Source organism: Hemitrygon akajei, chromosome 14 (genome assembly GCF_048418815.1).
Source record: "Hemitrygon akajei chromosome 14, sHemAka1.3, whole genome shotgun sequence".
Taxonomy (NCBI): domain Eukaryota; kingdom Metazoa; phylum Chordata; class Chondrichthyes; order Myliobatiformes; family Dasyatidae; genus Hemitrygon; species Hemitrygon akajei.
Window position 1 is genome coordinate 21,443,542 of NC_133137.1, and position 14,318 is coordinate 21,457,859.

At 43.0% G+C, this 14,318-nt stretch overlaps 1 protein-coding gene across 3 annotated transcripts in view; it reads left to right on the forward strand.

Annotated features, from left to right (window-relative positions):
* Nucleotides 1-14,318, forward strand: part of LOC140738389 (protein FAM216A) — a 28,331-nt gene continuing 14,013 nt past the window's right edge. Inside the window, exons 1-2 of one of the 3 annotated variants that reach the window (XM_073065625.1) lie at nt 1-183; nt 2,239-2,279. In XM_073065625.1, the coding sequence (XP_072921726.1) occupies nt 95-183; nt 2,239-2,279 (130 nt within the window). In that variant the 5' untranslated portion in view covers nt 1-94. Of the gene's footprint in view, nt 184-2,238; nt 2,316-14,318 lie in introns of those variants that run through there. The other 2 variants (XM_073065626.1, XM_073065627.1) reach the window with 2 other exon arrangements.

A 14,318-nucleotide genomic window follows, 5' to 3' on the forward strand; every position in this document is an offset into this window, starting at 1 on the left:
CGCACATCGTCCCTCCTCAGCAGAGGCAGGGACTCGCTCTAGACTACCTGCTTGATGCTTCGCGCATCAGGTGCTGGGCTGGGCTGCAGGAACCATGTACCCCAGGAAACAGGTCACCTTTCAGGAGCGAGGGTCGGTTTGGCAAGATCCACAGGAGCCACCCAAGGCTAGCAGAGCAAGAAGGTAAGGAATGCATTTATAATTTCTTGCTTATTTTCGTCCTCCTCCGGGCTCTGTGTACAGGGAATCAAACGGAGGCTGTTTGCTTTTCCTCGGAATACATCCGTGGATTCCGCTTTTGAAACACAGTCGGCGCTTTGCGTGCTTTCCTCTTCACAAGATTCGGCCTACTTGGTTAAAAAAAAAACCCAATTAATTTTGTATTCGAGCGGAGTCGTGCTGATTCTCAACTTCTCAGTAGAATGTTTTGCCGGGCAACTTAGCACCTTCCTGTTTCAGTTTTCACCGTGCAGTGCCCTTTCTCCCAGGCCACTTCTCACTCCTCTGTGTGCTGGGATCACTAAGTATTTGGCTAGCCTTGTTACGGTTCCCACAAGTGAAAAGAGCAGTGTTGACTCCATCCTATGATGACTGTACTCTAGCATTCCCGTTGGCGGCGGGGAATGTGAACATCCGGACGGTATGTTGCGAGAGGTGGACAATGAAATTCGCTTTCGCTGCTGCTGCTGCGTCGCCATCGTCACGGTTTCTCCAATTTCAGGTGTCTGGTATCAGTGACGAAACTCCGAAGTCGAAAATCTATCTACGCAAAACAAACACACAATTCTGGAGTCACTTTGGTTTCACCCCCAAACATTAACATTTTAGAACGGAGATAAGGAATTTCTTTAACCAAAGATGGGTGAATCATTGTCAGAGGCAGCTGTGGAGGTCAAGTCTTTGGGTATATTTAAGGCAGAGGTTGATAGGTTCTTGATTGGTCAGGGCATGAAAGGGATATGGGGAGAAGGCAGGAGATTAGGGCAGAGAGGGCAAATGGATCACCCATGATGAAGTGGAACACTCGATGGGCCAAATGGCCTAATTCTGCTCCTCTATCATTAGGTCTTATAATGCAAGTATTTCCAGATGGTTAAAAGTAATTGGTGTTTGGACTCCAAAGACTTTCCCCAGGATCAGATTCAGAATTCCACTTCTTCCCTGTAAGACTTAGCTTTCCAAAATTTTCTGTTGAGTACTTTGAAGAAAGACCGCTCCGGTTGTCCGCTCCAGTATTAGAAATCTGAGCATTCATTCATCAGTAGAAACAGTGGACGCAGAGAAATATAAACCATTGGTTATTGATTTGTGGGTTCTCATTCAATCTAATGAGGGTCAGACACAGAACCCAGCAAGAGTTCTTTGTTTGGTGTTTCCAACATACAGAATGCGTAGTGGTTAGTTTGTCAGTTCAAACTACTGAACGCTCTGATGGGAGGCTAGAAGTTTGCACTGGAACTATTGAGGTAGAGTGAATGGCATTCCTATCAGAGCAAACTGCAGAAAAGAATTAATCCGATGTAAAATTTTCATTAAAATCTTGCATTGTTCAAACATTTTCCAAGACCTTTTTTTTTGGTCAACTCTGAGGTCCAATTGCAGTGAAGGTGAGAACTGACTTGTGCACAATGAGTTCCCTCAAGCAACAATATTATTACAACAAAACTTATCCACGTCGGGATAATCTAGGCCCTCAGGGCAACACGGTTGTGTAGTGGTTAGCACAACACTTTGCAGGACAGTCAACCAGGGATCAATTCCTGCTGCTGCCTGTAAGGAGTTTGTACGTTCTCCCCATGACTGTGTGGGTTTCCTCTGCGTGCCCTGGTTTCCTCCCACAGTCCAAAGACGTACCGGTTGATAGATTAATTGATCATTATGATTTGTCCCATGATTAGGCTGGGATTAAATTGGGGGATTTCTAGGCAGAGCTACTTGAAGGACTGGGAGGGACTATTCTGCAAAAAATCTCAGTTTAAAAAAAAAAGCACCAATGACAAAATCTGCAAAGACAATTTAATGAGAATCTAAGAAAAATGGACGAGGAGAAATTTAGAATTAGTAAAAGAATAAAATAACTTCCATATTACTGATTTTATTATGCTAAGTCATATATTATTAACCAATGTCGGATTGGTGCAAATGTAGGGTTTCACTTTGCATTTCCCATTCCATTTTCTTTCACTGGAATATTCATACATCAGATGTAATATTATCTCAAAATGTTGTTCATTTTAGGACACCAGGATTTCAAACTCTGAAACTTCATGATACAGCTGGTAGGTAGGCACTTCATCTTTCCTGGATGCGTCAAGGTAATTCAATCATTTATGAAGGTGGCTTGGTTACCTTTGTAAGAGTTGACTCGTTTGTTAGATTTGATAAATAAGCATGTATTCACTTGGCTTTGTAGCTGAAAACTGATGTGCTGTTTTATTTATTATGCCTCAGCTGCTTAAGTGGTTTTGTGTTAATGTAGAGAGTGGAATATATGGATGTTGATTATAGGAGTCTCCCTAACAACCACTGGGGATATAAGACCATAAGATATAGGACCAGAATCAGGCCATTTGGCCCATCAAGTCTACTCCACCATTTCATCGTGCCCGGTCTAATTTTCCTCTCAGCGCCGATCTCCTGTCTTAATCCTCGTATCCCTTCATGCCCTGACCGATCAAGAATCAATCAACCTCTGTCTTAAATATACATAAAGACTTGGCCTCCTAGCTGCCTGTGGCAAAGAATTCCACTGATTTACCACTCTCTGGGTAAAGAAATTCCTCCTCATCTCTGCTCTAAAAGGGATACCCTTCTATTCTGATGCTGTCCCCTCTGGAATTAGACTCTCCCACCATAGGAAACATCCTCTCCACATCCACTCTATCAAAGCCTCTTTCCATTTGATGGTTTTCAATGCCAGTGTCTTTCACAGTGAAGACTGATACATAATATTTCCTTGTTCCCCATTACTACGTCTCTAGCATTGTTTTCCAGCCATCTGATATCCACTCTCACCTCTCTTTAACACTGACTCCACAGCAGAACTAATTCTAGCCATCGTCCCTGCGAGTGTTCTTTTCCAATCAATTCCACCAACTCCTCTCTCATGCCTCTGTAATTCCCTTTAACACTGTAAAGGGAATTGTAACTGTAAATTCCACTGTAACACTGATATATCTGACTTTAGATTCTTCTCAAATTTCAGGGTGAATTCGATTTTAGCATGATCACTTGTCCCTAAAGGTTCTTTTACCTTAAGCTCTCTAATCAATTCTGGTTCATTGCACGACACCCAATCAAGAATAGCTGATCCCCTAGTGGGCTCAACCTTTAGTTGCTCTAAAAAGCCATCTCATAGGCTCTCAAGAAATTCCCCCTCCTGGAATCCAGCACCAACCCGATTTTCCCAATCTTCCTGCATATTGAAGTTTCAGACAACTATTCTGCCAAAATCCTTCTGACTTGCATTTTCTATCTCCTGTCATAACTTGTAGACCACATCCTTACTACTGTTCTGGGGTCTGTATACAACTCCCATCAAGGTCTTTTACCCTTGCAGTTCCTTAGCTCTATCCACTCTGATGATGGCCGCTGTTCTTGGCCCTGCCTGCCTTTAATCTGCTCTTGCTAATCAATCCCAGATGCCGATTGGGTGCTGGTCAAAGCTCATTTTCGCTGTAGTCACCTGCTGCTGGCTTTTCTACTCAGACAGTGGACATTTATCAGGGGCCTTTAGCTTATTAAGGATCCCACCCATCCATCCAGCATCCTCTCTGACTTTCTACTGTTACGCCTGAGCCCCCTCCTTTTTGAGAATCGCAGGATCGCTATTAATTCAGGTCAGGAGGCCCAGGAAATGAGAGAGAGACGTTTGGAATGTTTGGCCCTTCGGCGATACAAAGCCACGGAACAGGTCATTGTCTTTTGGAGACGTAATTGTGTATTGAGTACTGTACGATTCATCGAAGCCCCCCCGGCAATGAACCGAGGGGGGGTTGGTGGAGGGATTGCATCATCCCAACCTGATTGACATCTGAGACCCTGTGAGTCAGGATAAAAGAGGGTCTGTGGGAACAGCCCCTCAGACGCACCAGAAGAAACGCTAGAACTCCTGTAACAGCGTAACAGCGAAAGCCAGTGGAACCAGCCCAATTGCGTCCTTTTCCATTTGCCTCGGAATTGGTGGGTCTTGCCACGGAAGAACGGTTTTAGCTAACCACAAAGGAAAATTCAGCCCCCACCGACTCTCGAAGGATTGACCTCATAAAAGGAATGGGCAAGTTTAACTCTCTCTCTTGACTCCAACCAAAGGCTGCAGCCTACAGCTTGAATGAACTAAAGTGACTTTTATATTTCCATCGGACAATACATTATCCCCTAGACAATGATAGAGTTATTTCTTATTGATTATTATTATACCTGCGCTTTTAGATTTAGTATTGATGACGTATATTATATGTATGTTTGCACTGATATTATTTTTGTGTATTTTTATCAATAAATACCGTTAAAAATAGTACCATCAGTCTTTAACAGACCTCTCTATCTTTGCTGGTAAGTGACCCAGTTACGGGGTACGTAACAATTGGGGTTCTCATCTCAGGATTTGACACCAAGTTGGGAGGCCAGTGAATCGGGCTTGTAAGTCCAAACTTGGATCTGGTTACGTGGGTAGCCAGACGGGAAACCAGCAAAGATGGACATGGGTGAATTTATAGAAAACCCGACTCTGGAGGCGCTAGAGGCGGCCACCAAATCAGACTTAATAAATATGGCGAAGGGGTTAAACCTCGCAGAGGTGAGGTTGTCAATGAAAAAGCGGGAGGTGCGAAGGTCCATAACTCAGTATTATATTGAGAAGAATGTGTTTGCAGCAGAGGTATTGGAAAATATCCCTGAAAAGGTACCAGCTAGTGGGACGGCTCAGTTAGAGTTGGAGAAATTAAGGTTGGAATATGCAATTAAGTTAAAGCAGCTGGAAGCAGCTGAGAAAGAAAAGGAGAGAGCTGAGAAAGAAAAGGAAAGAGCTGAGAAGGAGAGAGAGTATGAGGAGGCAGAGAAACAGAGGAAACATGCCTTGGAGATGGAGAAGTTAAGGCAAGAGTGAAGAGATTCAGGGTCAGACCGAGAGGAGCGGTTTAATGTTAGTCGGGAGTTGAGGTTAGTACCTCCGTTCGAGGAGACGGATGTTGATAGTTATTTCTTGCTTTTTGAGAAGGTGGCAGTGAATCAGAAGTGGCCTAAAGAGCAGTGGGTGGCGTTGTTACAAAGTGTGTTAAAAGGGAAGGCACAGCGGGCATATGCGGCGTTGTTCATGGAGGAGGAAGAGGCGGAGAGTTATGACAAAGTAAAAGCGGCCATTCTCCGGAGTTACGAATTAGTACCTGAAGCGTATAGACAAAAGTTCAGAAATTTAAAGAAAGGGTGGAATCAGACGTATACCGAGTTTGCCTATGAGAAGGGTATGCTCTTGGACCGTTGGTGCACAGCAGAGATAGTGGAAGAGGATTTTTGGCGTCTCAGGGAGTTAATTCTGATTGAGGAATTTACAGGTGGTGTTTCGGAGGATATCCGGACGTATTTGAATGAGAAGCCGAATAAGTCCATCTCCGAATTTGCTAGGTTCGCAGATGAATATGCCCTAACCCACAAGACAAAGTTTTCCTCGAATAAAAGTTCCCAGAGAGACCGTGGGAACGATAGAGAAAGTCCACCGGCTGAGGCAGAGGTCCCGCCGGGAGCTAGTGGTAAGATTGGGGAGGGGAGGCCAGACGGCCAGAGATTTCCGGGCTTGACCTGTTTTAATTGTGGAAAGGGGGGACATATTGCATCTAGGTGCTTTACTCTGAGGAAGGAGACAGGAAGAGGGAAAGCAGCGGTCCCTATCGGATGTGCCGTGGTAATCAGTAAATCGACAAGAAATCCCCGGGTAAACAGAGTATGAGAAGGGTCTGAGACTTGTATGTCAAACAGAACCGTGTCTGTGAGGGAGGGAGATACACCAGTTCCAGTGCTGATCTGGAGAGACACGGGCGCTGAACTGTCATTGATTAGCAGTAAGGTACTAGATTTTGGTCGCAAGACGGGAGTGGTAGCTGTGAAAGGAGTAGGAAAAGGGACGGAAATGGTGCCCTTGCATAAGATCATTATGAATTGCGAGCTAGTCTCTGGACCAGTTGAAATGGGGGTGCGATCAGAATTCCCGAGAACTGACACGGACGTCCTTCTGGGTAATGATTTAGTCGGTGGTAAGGTTTGGTCAGCAATGACGCTGACGAGCCGGCCGGTGAGCGTTGCGGTCCCGCCCCTAGATTCCAAGATCTATCCTGCATGCACGGTCACTCGCAGCATGTCGAGAAAGGCAGCTGAGACAGAGAGCAGTTTAAATTAGGCCAGTATCGATTTGGCCGAGACGTTTTTACCGACCCTGTACCAGGAGGGTGGGAAATCGGAGAATAGGAAAGTGAAAGAGAGGAAGGGAGAGGGGGTAGACCTGCCCTTAGCGAGGAGAAAAGTTCTAGAGGCAAGAAATAAAGATGAGAAACAGATAGAGATGTTAAAAGGTCCAGAGTTGGACATGGATGATCTGTCTGGTTTGGCAGAACTGTTTGAAGAAGTTGAAAATTCTAAAGGTGTTCCCGATAATGAAATGAGGGCAGTCCTAGATGAAAAGGATGCCCTTACCTTGAAGAAGTCTGCTGGGTTGGCAGATGAGGTTGTTTCAACCCGTGAGGTTGAGTTTACTCCGGAAGGGAGTTGCCCAGAGAGTAGCTGGGAGAATCAGGGGAATTTAGAATTTGGACTGGATACGGGTATTGAAAGCCTGGAAGGGGCAAATGTCCCGTTTGAGTGTGTCCAAGATGTGGATGCACGTGGTACTGAACCTAGTAATGGAGCTCAGAAAGAGTCTGAGGTATTTGATTCAGTTGAAAAGTAATGCAGTCCTTGTGGGTCAGATGGACTTGGTTCAGTGAAGAAAGGGTTAACCTTGTTAATAGTGGGAAGTGAGAGTTCCCAGGTGTTTGTGCTCGAAGGTGTGTTAAGAGTTAGTGGGGAGATGAATATTATTATTGAAGGAAAAGGGAAATATGTAGTTCCCAAATTGAATGAAGAAAATTTAAAGTCTGGACTGATAACAAAGGCAGCAACCAGGCTACAGAGACAATGGCGTGGTACCACAAAGCCTGTGAATCAATTACAGGTTGAGTTGGAAGGTAACGGGGCCCCACACGCTATTGTTATTCCAGATTGTGGTGTGAAAAGGCAGAATTTGAAATGCGGTTTGAACAAAGGTTGAACTGAAAATTAATAGCCTGAAGGGTCCTGAAGAGAAAACTAGCAACTTGCGTAAAATTAAAGAATTGGGTGGAAATTCGGAAGATGGTTTAAGTTTGGAACACATTGTTGATAAAATAACTCCTATGCAAGGAGCGGATGAAAGCCTATTTCGCCAGGGTGCACAAAATCCCCATGTGGGAATTAACCGGAAAAGAGGCGAGGGTTAATAGGACGCCATTTTTAAATAGCAGAAACCGGTTTTACAGGATTTCGACAAAGCATGTGAATAATAAAGACAACCCCATGGAAGCCTGCCTGTTAAATTTGAAAGCAACATAAAGATTAGTATTTGCATGAACTTTTGTAGTATACCCGTAAGCTAAGATCACAACTCTTTAGTTTTTGTTTGCTAAAGAAAAATAAGACCTACAAATAGGTGGTTATTAAATTGGAGTCTGATGCTACAAGACTTTAGTAAGGTACAAGATGTTAAGATATTGAAGGAAGTGATAATGTGCTCACGGACTGTTTATCTAGATGCTGAATTGAATGTATAACTGTATTACTCTGTAGAAAAAAAAACTTTTGTATTGTGTTGGATTCTAAAACCCTGTAAGACTCTGTATTACTTCGTTTTTTCCCGATGGTAAAAAACGCGTTGAAGAAAGGGGGTGTTACGCCTGAGCCCCCTCCTTTTTGAGAATCGCAAGATCGCTATTAATTCATGTCAGGCGACCCAGGAAATGAGAGAGAGACGTTTGGAATGTTTGGCCCTTCGGCGATTCAAAGCCATGGAACAGGTCATTGTCTTTTGGAGATGTAATTGTGTATTGAGTACTGTACGATTCATCGAAGCCCCCCCAGGCAATGAACCGAGGGGGGTTGGTGGAGGGATTGCATCATCCCAACCTGATTGACATCTGAGACCCTGTGAGTCAGGATAAAAGAGGGTCTGTGGGAACAGCCCCTCAGACGCACCAGAAGAAACGCTAGAACTCCTGTAACAGCGTAACAGCGAAAGCCGGTGGAAACAGCCCACGTGCGTCCTTTTCCATTTGCCTCGGAATTGGTGGGTCTTGCCACGGAAGAACAGTTTTAGCTAACCACAAAGGAGAATCCAGCCCCCACCGACTCTCGAAGGATTGACCTCATAAAAGGAATGGGCAAGTTTAACTCTCTCTCTTGACTCCAACCAAAGGCTGCAGCCTGCAGCTTGAATGAACTAAAGTGACTTTTATATTTCCATCGGACAATACATTATCCCCTAGACAACGATAGAGCTATTTCTTATTGATTATTATTATACCCGGGCTTTTAGATTTAGTATTGACGACGTATATTATATGTATGTTTGCACTGATATTATTTTTGTGTATTTTTATCAATAAATACCGTTAAAAATAGTACCATCAGACTTCAACGGACCTCTCTATCTTTGCTGGTAAGTGACCCAGTTACGGGGTACGTAACAATAACATCAGGCAGGAGACTCAGATGCATAAAAACAAGAATCAGAATCAAGTTTATTATCACCAGCATGTGCTGTGAAATTTGTTAACTGAGCAGCGGCAGAACAATGCGGTAGAAAGAAAAAAAATAACCAAATAAATCAATTGCAGTAAGTATGTGTGTGTATGTATATGTATATATGTAGTGAATAGATTAAAAGTAGTTCAAAAAGAGAAATAATATATATTAAAAAAAGAGAAAAGTGAGATGGTGTTCAAGGGTTCAATGAGCAAACACGAGGAAATCTGCAGATGCTGGAAATTCAAACAACACACACAAAATGCTGGTGGAACGCAGCAGGCCAGGCAGCATCTAAAGGGAGAGGCACTGTCGACGTTTCGGGCCGAGACACTTCGTCAGGACACTGACTTCGTCCTGACGAAAGGTCTCGGCCTGAAACGTCGACAGCGCTTCTCCCTGTAGATGCTGCCTGGCCTGCTGCGTTCCACCAGCATTTTGTGTGTGTTGTTCAAGGGTTCAATGTCCATTTAGGAATCTGATGGCAGAGGGGAAGAAGCTGTTCCTGAATCGTTGAATGTGTGTCTTCAGGCTTCTGATACTAACTTCCTGATAGTAACAATGAGAAGAGGGCATGTCCTGGGTGATGGGGATCCTTAATAATGGATGCCGCCTTTCTGAGGCACCGCTCACTGTAGATGGAGGTTAGTATCTAAGATGAAGCTGACTAATTTTACAATTTTGTGGCTTCTTTTGGTCCTGCGCAGTAGCACCCCCGCCCCCCACCATCACATACCAGACTGTGATGCAGCCTGTCAGAATGCTCTCCCATGGTACATCTATAGAAGTTTTTGAGTGTTTTAGGTGACAAACCGAATCTCTTCTAACCACTGATGAAATATGGCCGCTGTCTTGCCTTCTTTATAGCTGCATCAATTAGGATTAGAACGGTCAGGATGGGAAACAGTTTCTTCCCACAGGTCATTAGGTTTCTGAACTCCCTGCGGCATCTCATTCGAAGTGTCACTGGTCAATCTGTTCTGTACCTGACAATATTTAATTTATGCACCTTAGTTTATTTATGTATAATCCACCTGTAGATTTCATCCTTACTTTCATAATAATGTGTGTTACATGTTTTACATTTCGGTACAGAGAAACGCTGTCTCATTGGATGGCATATGTGTTTATAGTCAAATGATAGATTTGACTTCTACAATGCTTAACTTTTAAAACTCATAGCATTTCAGAACTGTCAGTTTTTCAATATGTAGTAGAATTAGAATGGATGCATGATTTTGATGAAATTTGGCATCTTCCACATGTTAATAGGATGGTTTGAACTGTGCATTTATTATACTGATGTCCTGTGAGTTTAAATTAAATGCTTATTTGAATTAATTGAACGGGTTGTGTCCTAATAAGGAGAAAAGATCCAGAAAAGAAAATGCCACAACCGTGTTTTATGCAGATTTAATGTGAAAAAAGGGCATTCACGTGTTCATGAAAGCACTTAAAGAAGACATGACTGTATAACAGTGTTTGTTTGGTTGTTTCTTGCGCTGTGTCAGCGGTTTTTGTAGATTGCAGTCTTTTCATAAGGGAATTAACTGAGTGGAGATAAGACACGCAAGCATTGGTGAAGGAGAGATTTGGTTTAAGAGCCATTCTTCTTCCATCTTCCTGCTTGCACAATACTATTGCTTATTTATATTCTGTGAATAAATCAATTATACGGCCCACCTATTAAATGAAGGATCAACACCTTATCCTTGTCAGTGACCTTTGACTTCGCAAAGGTCAAATGCAATCCGTAGATGAAATCAGTTATTTAATTCCAAGTACATTTATTATCAAAGTACGTATGGAGTATACAACCCTGAGATTCGTCTCCCCCATGGACGGTCACAAAGCAAAGAGCCCATCCATTCAAAGAAAAATATCAAACATCAAACCCCCTTCCCCCATGCACAAAAAAAAATCACGCAAGCAGAAAAAAAGAGCGAAAACATAGAATATAAAATACAAAATCAAAAGGCATATTTCTGTTTAGTTCAGTTAGCCAATCCTTTCTAATTCCATCATAAATTGCTCTCTGTCAGGAAAAGGAGGCACAGGATAGTTTCTGGCCGCTGGCATCAGGTGAATCTCTGGACAAGTTCAGAGGATGCAGGGACTTAAGAAAATAAGGAGGGGCATGAGATAGCTTTGGCCAAGAAGGTCAAGGAGAATCCAAATAGATTTTGTAAGTATTTTCAGGGAAAAGTTTAGCTTGGGAGAGAGCAAAGTGCACATCTTTGCTTGGAGCCACAGGAGAAAGATGAGGACTGCAGTGAAGGACTGTTTTTACCATGGAGAAGGACACAAGGACTTCAGAGCTTGCTATAGTTAACGGGGACGTCTTGGAGATGATCCACATTACAGCAGAGAAGATGCTGGACCTTTTAAAAGGTGTGAAGGGAGATAAGTCTCTAGTATATCCAAGAACACAGTTGGGAAGCTAACAGAAGAAATACTGGCTGAGATACATACATCATTGTTAGCGACAAGTGAAGTGCCGGAAGACTGGACTGTGGTTAATGTTGTCCCTTTATTTAAAAAGAGCTTCGCAGTAAAACCTGGAACAATAGACCAGTGAGCCTTACATCTATGGTAGCTAATTTACTAGAAGGGACTGTGAGAGATAAGATAGGCATGCATTAGGGAAAACAAGGATAATCGGCATGGCTTTGTGTGTGGAAGATTGTGTCTCAGGGACTTGATTGAGGTTTTTGGGAGAACTGACTAAGAAGGTCAATGAGGGTAGAGCAGTGGCTGTAATCTATATAGACTTTGGTTAGGTTCTGACCAGGTTCTGCTTGGTAAGTTGCTGTAGATCAAACTAGGAACAACCAGTGCATGAAATGCCACCCGTGACAGTTCAACTTCTCTTGCAGGTGCTCTGGTAATGTTACAAATGATGAGCAGCAAAGTTGTTTTGCCAATTTGATATTTACAGCGGGGTTCAGGCAACAAGCCCAGAATGTGCCAGCCAACCGGTGGCAAGGAGCCAGGAGCGAGAACTAAACCCGGTGGCAAGGAGCCAGGAGCGAGAACTAAACCCGGTGGCAAGGAGCCAGGAGCGAGAACTAAACCCGGTGGCAATTTCCACCCCAGACCATTGTCTGATTCAGAGACCCTGCAAACCATAGGAATTTAGCACTGAAATGCCAAAGAAAGGAACCAAAAATGTGTTAGCTGAGGGAGAAGGAATAGAAAACTCAAAAAGATCGTGCCGATTCCGATCTTCCAGCCAACTTGGTAACATTGCAGACAGATGGACTGATGCAAATGGGGGAAGTGAATGAGAATTTGCAGTCTAGGCTAGATGAGGGCCAAGTCGGTTTTCAAACTGGGCTGAATAAGCCTCAGAATGAATATGAACTCAATAATAGGTTGAATTTACTGTGGGGCGGGGGGTGGAATTGAGTTCTGCTGTGGAGTCAGTTGAGACCACACTACAAATTATGGATTCAAAGCTAGCCACAATTAATTGCAATCTGCTACAGCTGTAAGAAACTTGAATTTGGGTTCTAGGAGCTCAGAAAGGAAGTTGCTTCTCTAGTCAGGTGGCTGTGCCAGAACCTAAGTGTTGGATTTCTAGAGAAGCAGTAAGTTAGAACCTTCATCAAGACTCTCTGGACAGTTCTGGTGTAGAAAGCAGGATTCACTCAATGTGTATTCCCAGAAAAAACATGTCCAATGGAAACTATCGGACATCTTGCTCCTTGTGTTATATTGGTTTAATGGCACAAGAACACGTTGGATCCATTTACAACAAATAACCAGGAAAATATCTAATTTAGGTGCTTCAATAATAACATATGCCATTGTGTTTGCCATCAAAACATTTGTCAGGTTGTTATGGGCCAAAATCTCAGTTACCAATGCTGCGGCTCTGAGAGAAGGGGAGAGTCAAACAAGAGGACATGAGTTGTGAGTTAGGGGGCAAAAGTTTAGGGGTAACGCGAGGGGGAATTTCTTTATTCAGAGAGTGGTAGCTGTGTGGAATGAGCTTCCAGTAGAAGTGGTAGAGGCAGGTTCGATATTGTCATTTAAAGTACAATTGGATAGGTATATGGACAGGAAAGGAATGGAGGGTTATGGGCTGAGTGCAGGTCGGTTGGACTAGGTGAGAGTAAGCGTTCAGCACGGGCTAGAGGGGCCAAGATGGCCTGTTTCCGTGCTGTAGTTGTTATATGGTTATATGTCCTTTTACTGTCTAAGCCTTTCATAATTTTGAAGGCCTCTGTCAAACTACCTCTCGCCACCATCCCTAAACTTCTCTGATAATGGAAAAACAAGCTCCGATTTTCCAGCTCCTTCACATAATACAGGTGCTATTGCCCTCTTCGGGGTGGGGAAACACCTTCTTCCCCTGATTTGATGTCTTCCTTATATCAGGTATTGTGCATTCTTCAAAGACTATTGTCAGTGAACTTAAGAACATAAGAAGTAGGAGCAGGAGTAGGCCATCTGGCCTGTTGAGCCTGCTCTGCCATTCAATAAGATCACGGCTGATCATTTCCACCTACCTGCCTTTTCCCATAACCCTTAATTCCACAACTATGCAAACATCGAACAGATGTATAAAATCCAAAGTAATATATATCCAGGTTTGCAGATGACCCTACATGATAGACATAGAACCATAGAACATTACAGCACAGAAACAGGCCTTTTGGCCCTTCTTGGCTGTGCCAAACCATTTTTTTGCAGAGTCCCACTGACCTGCACCTGGCCCACATCCCTCCATACACCTCTCATCCATGTACCTGTCCAAGTTTTTCTTAAATGTTAAAAGTGAGCCCGCATTTACCACTTCACCTGGCAGCTCATTCCACATGTTGTATATTTAACATTTCAGTAATATTTGAGTAATCTTGTGTGTATACATTCTTGTTGATTTAATTCAATTCATTACCAGTTATATGGTAATATGAATAAATACATGAATTGCTTATGTCATAACACTACAACGTGAGGTGTGCACACTTCGTTTAAAGTAAAAGAAACTTAAGACTCGCATCTCTCAACTCTCTTATTTTCCTTTGAGCTAGTTAAATGTTTTGAAGTCACAAAACATAACAACAGGGAATTGTACATTTGAGAACAGAATGTGCCAGGATCAGATTAGAGAATAGGGAAATTGTGGTAGATAGAATTGAAAATGGGGAACTCTGTCATTAATTTTGCATTTAAGAAAGGCAGTAGATACTTCAAACTCAGAATGTGACCACTTCTGTTGCTGAGACTAGCCCCATTTTGCAAACCTGTGCCTCACAGGTTCATCCTGGGCATTTCCAAATGTGTTATGATTTAAATCAGATTATAAATTAGAAGTTGACCACTGAACAAACTTAAGCATTTGTACACCAAGTTGTTAAAAGAGCTCAGATACGTAAGGAAGTCCAAAAGGCTACTGGAATGTTAACCTTTATTTTAAGGATTGGAATAGAAATGTGACATTTCAGCATTTATTCGAACCCATGCAGAATAGTGTGTTCACTTTTAGGGTGCTGCACCTCAATGTT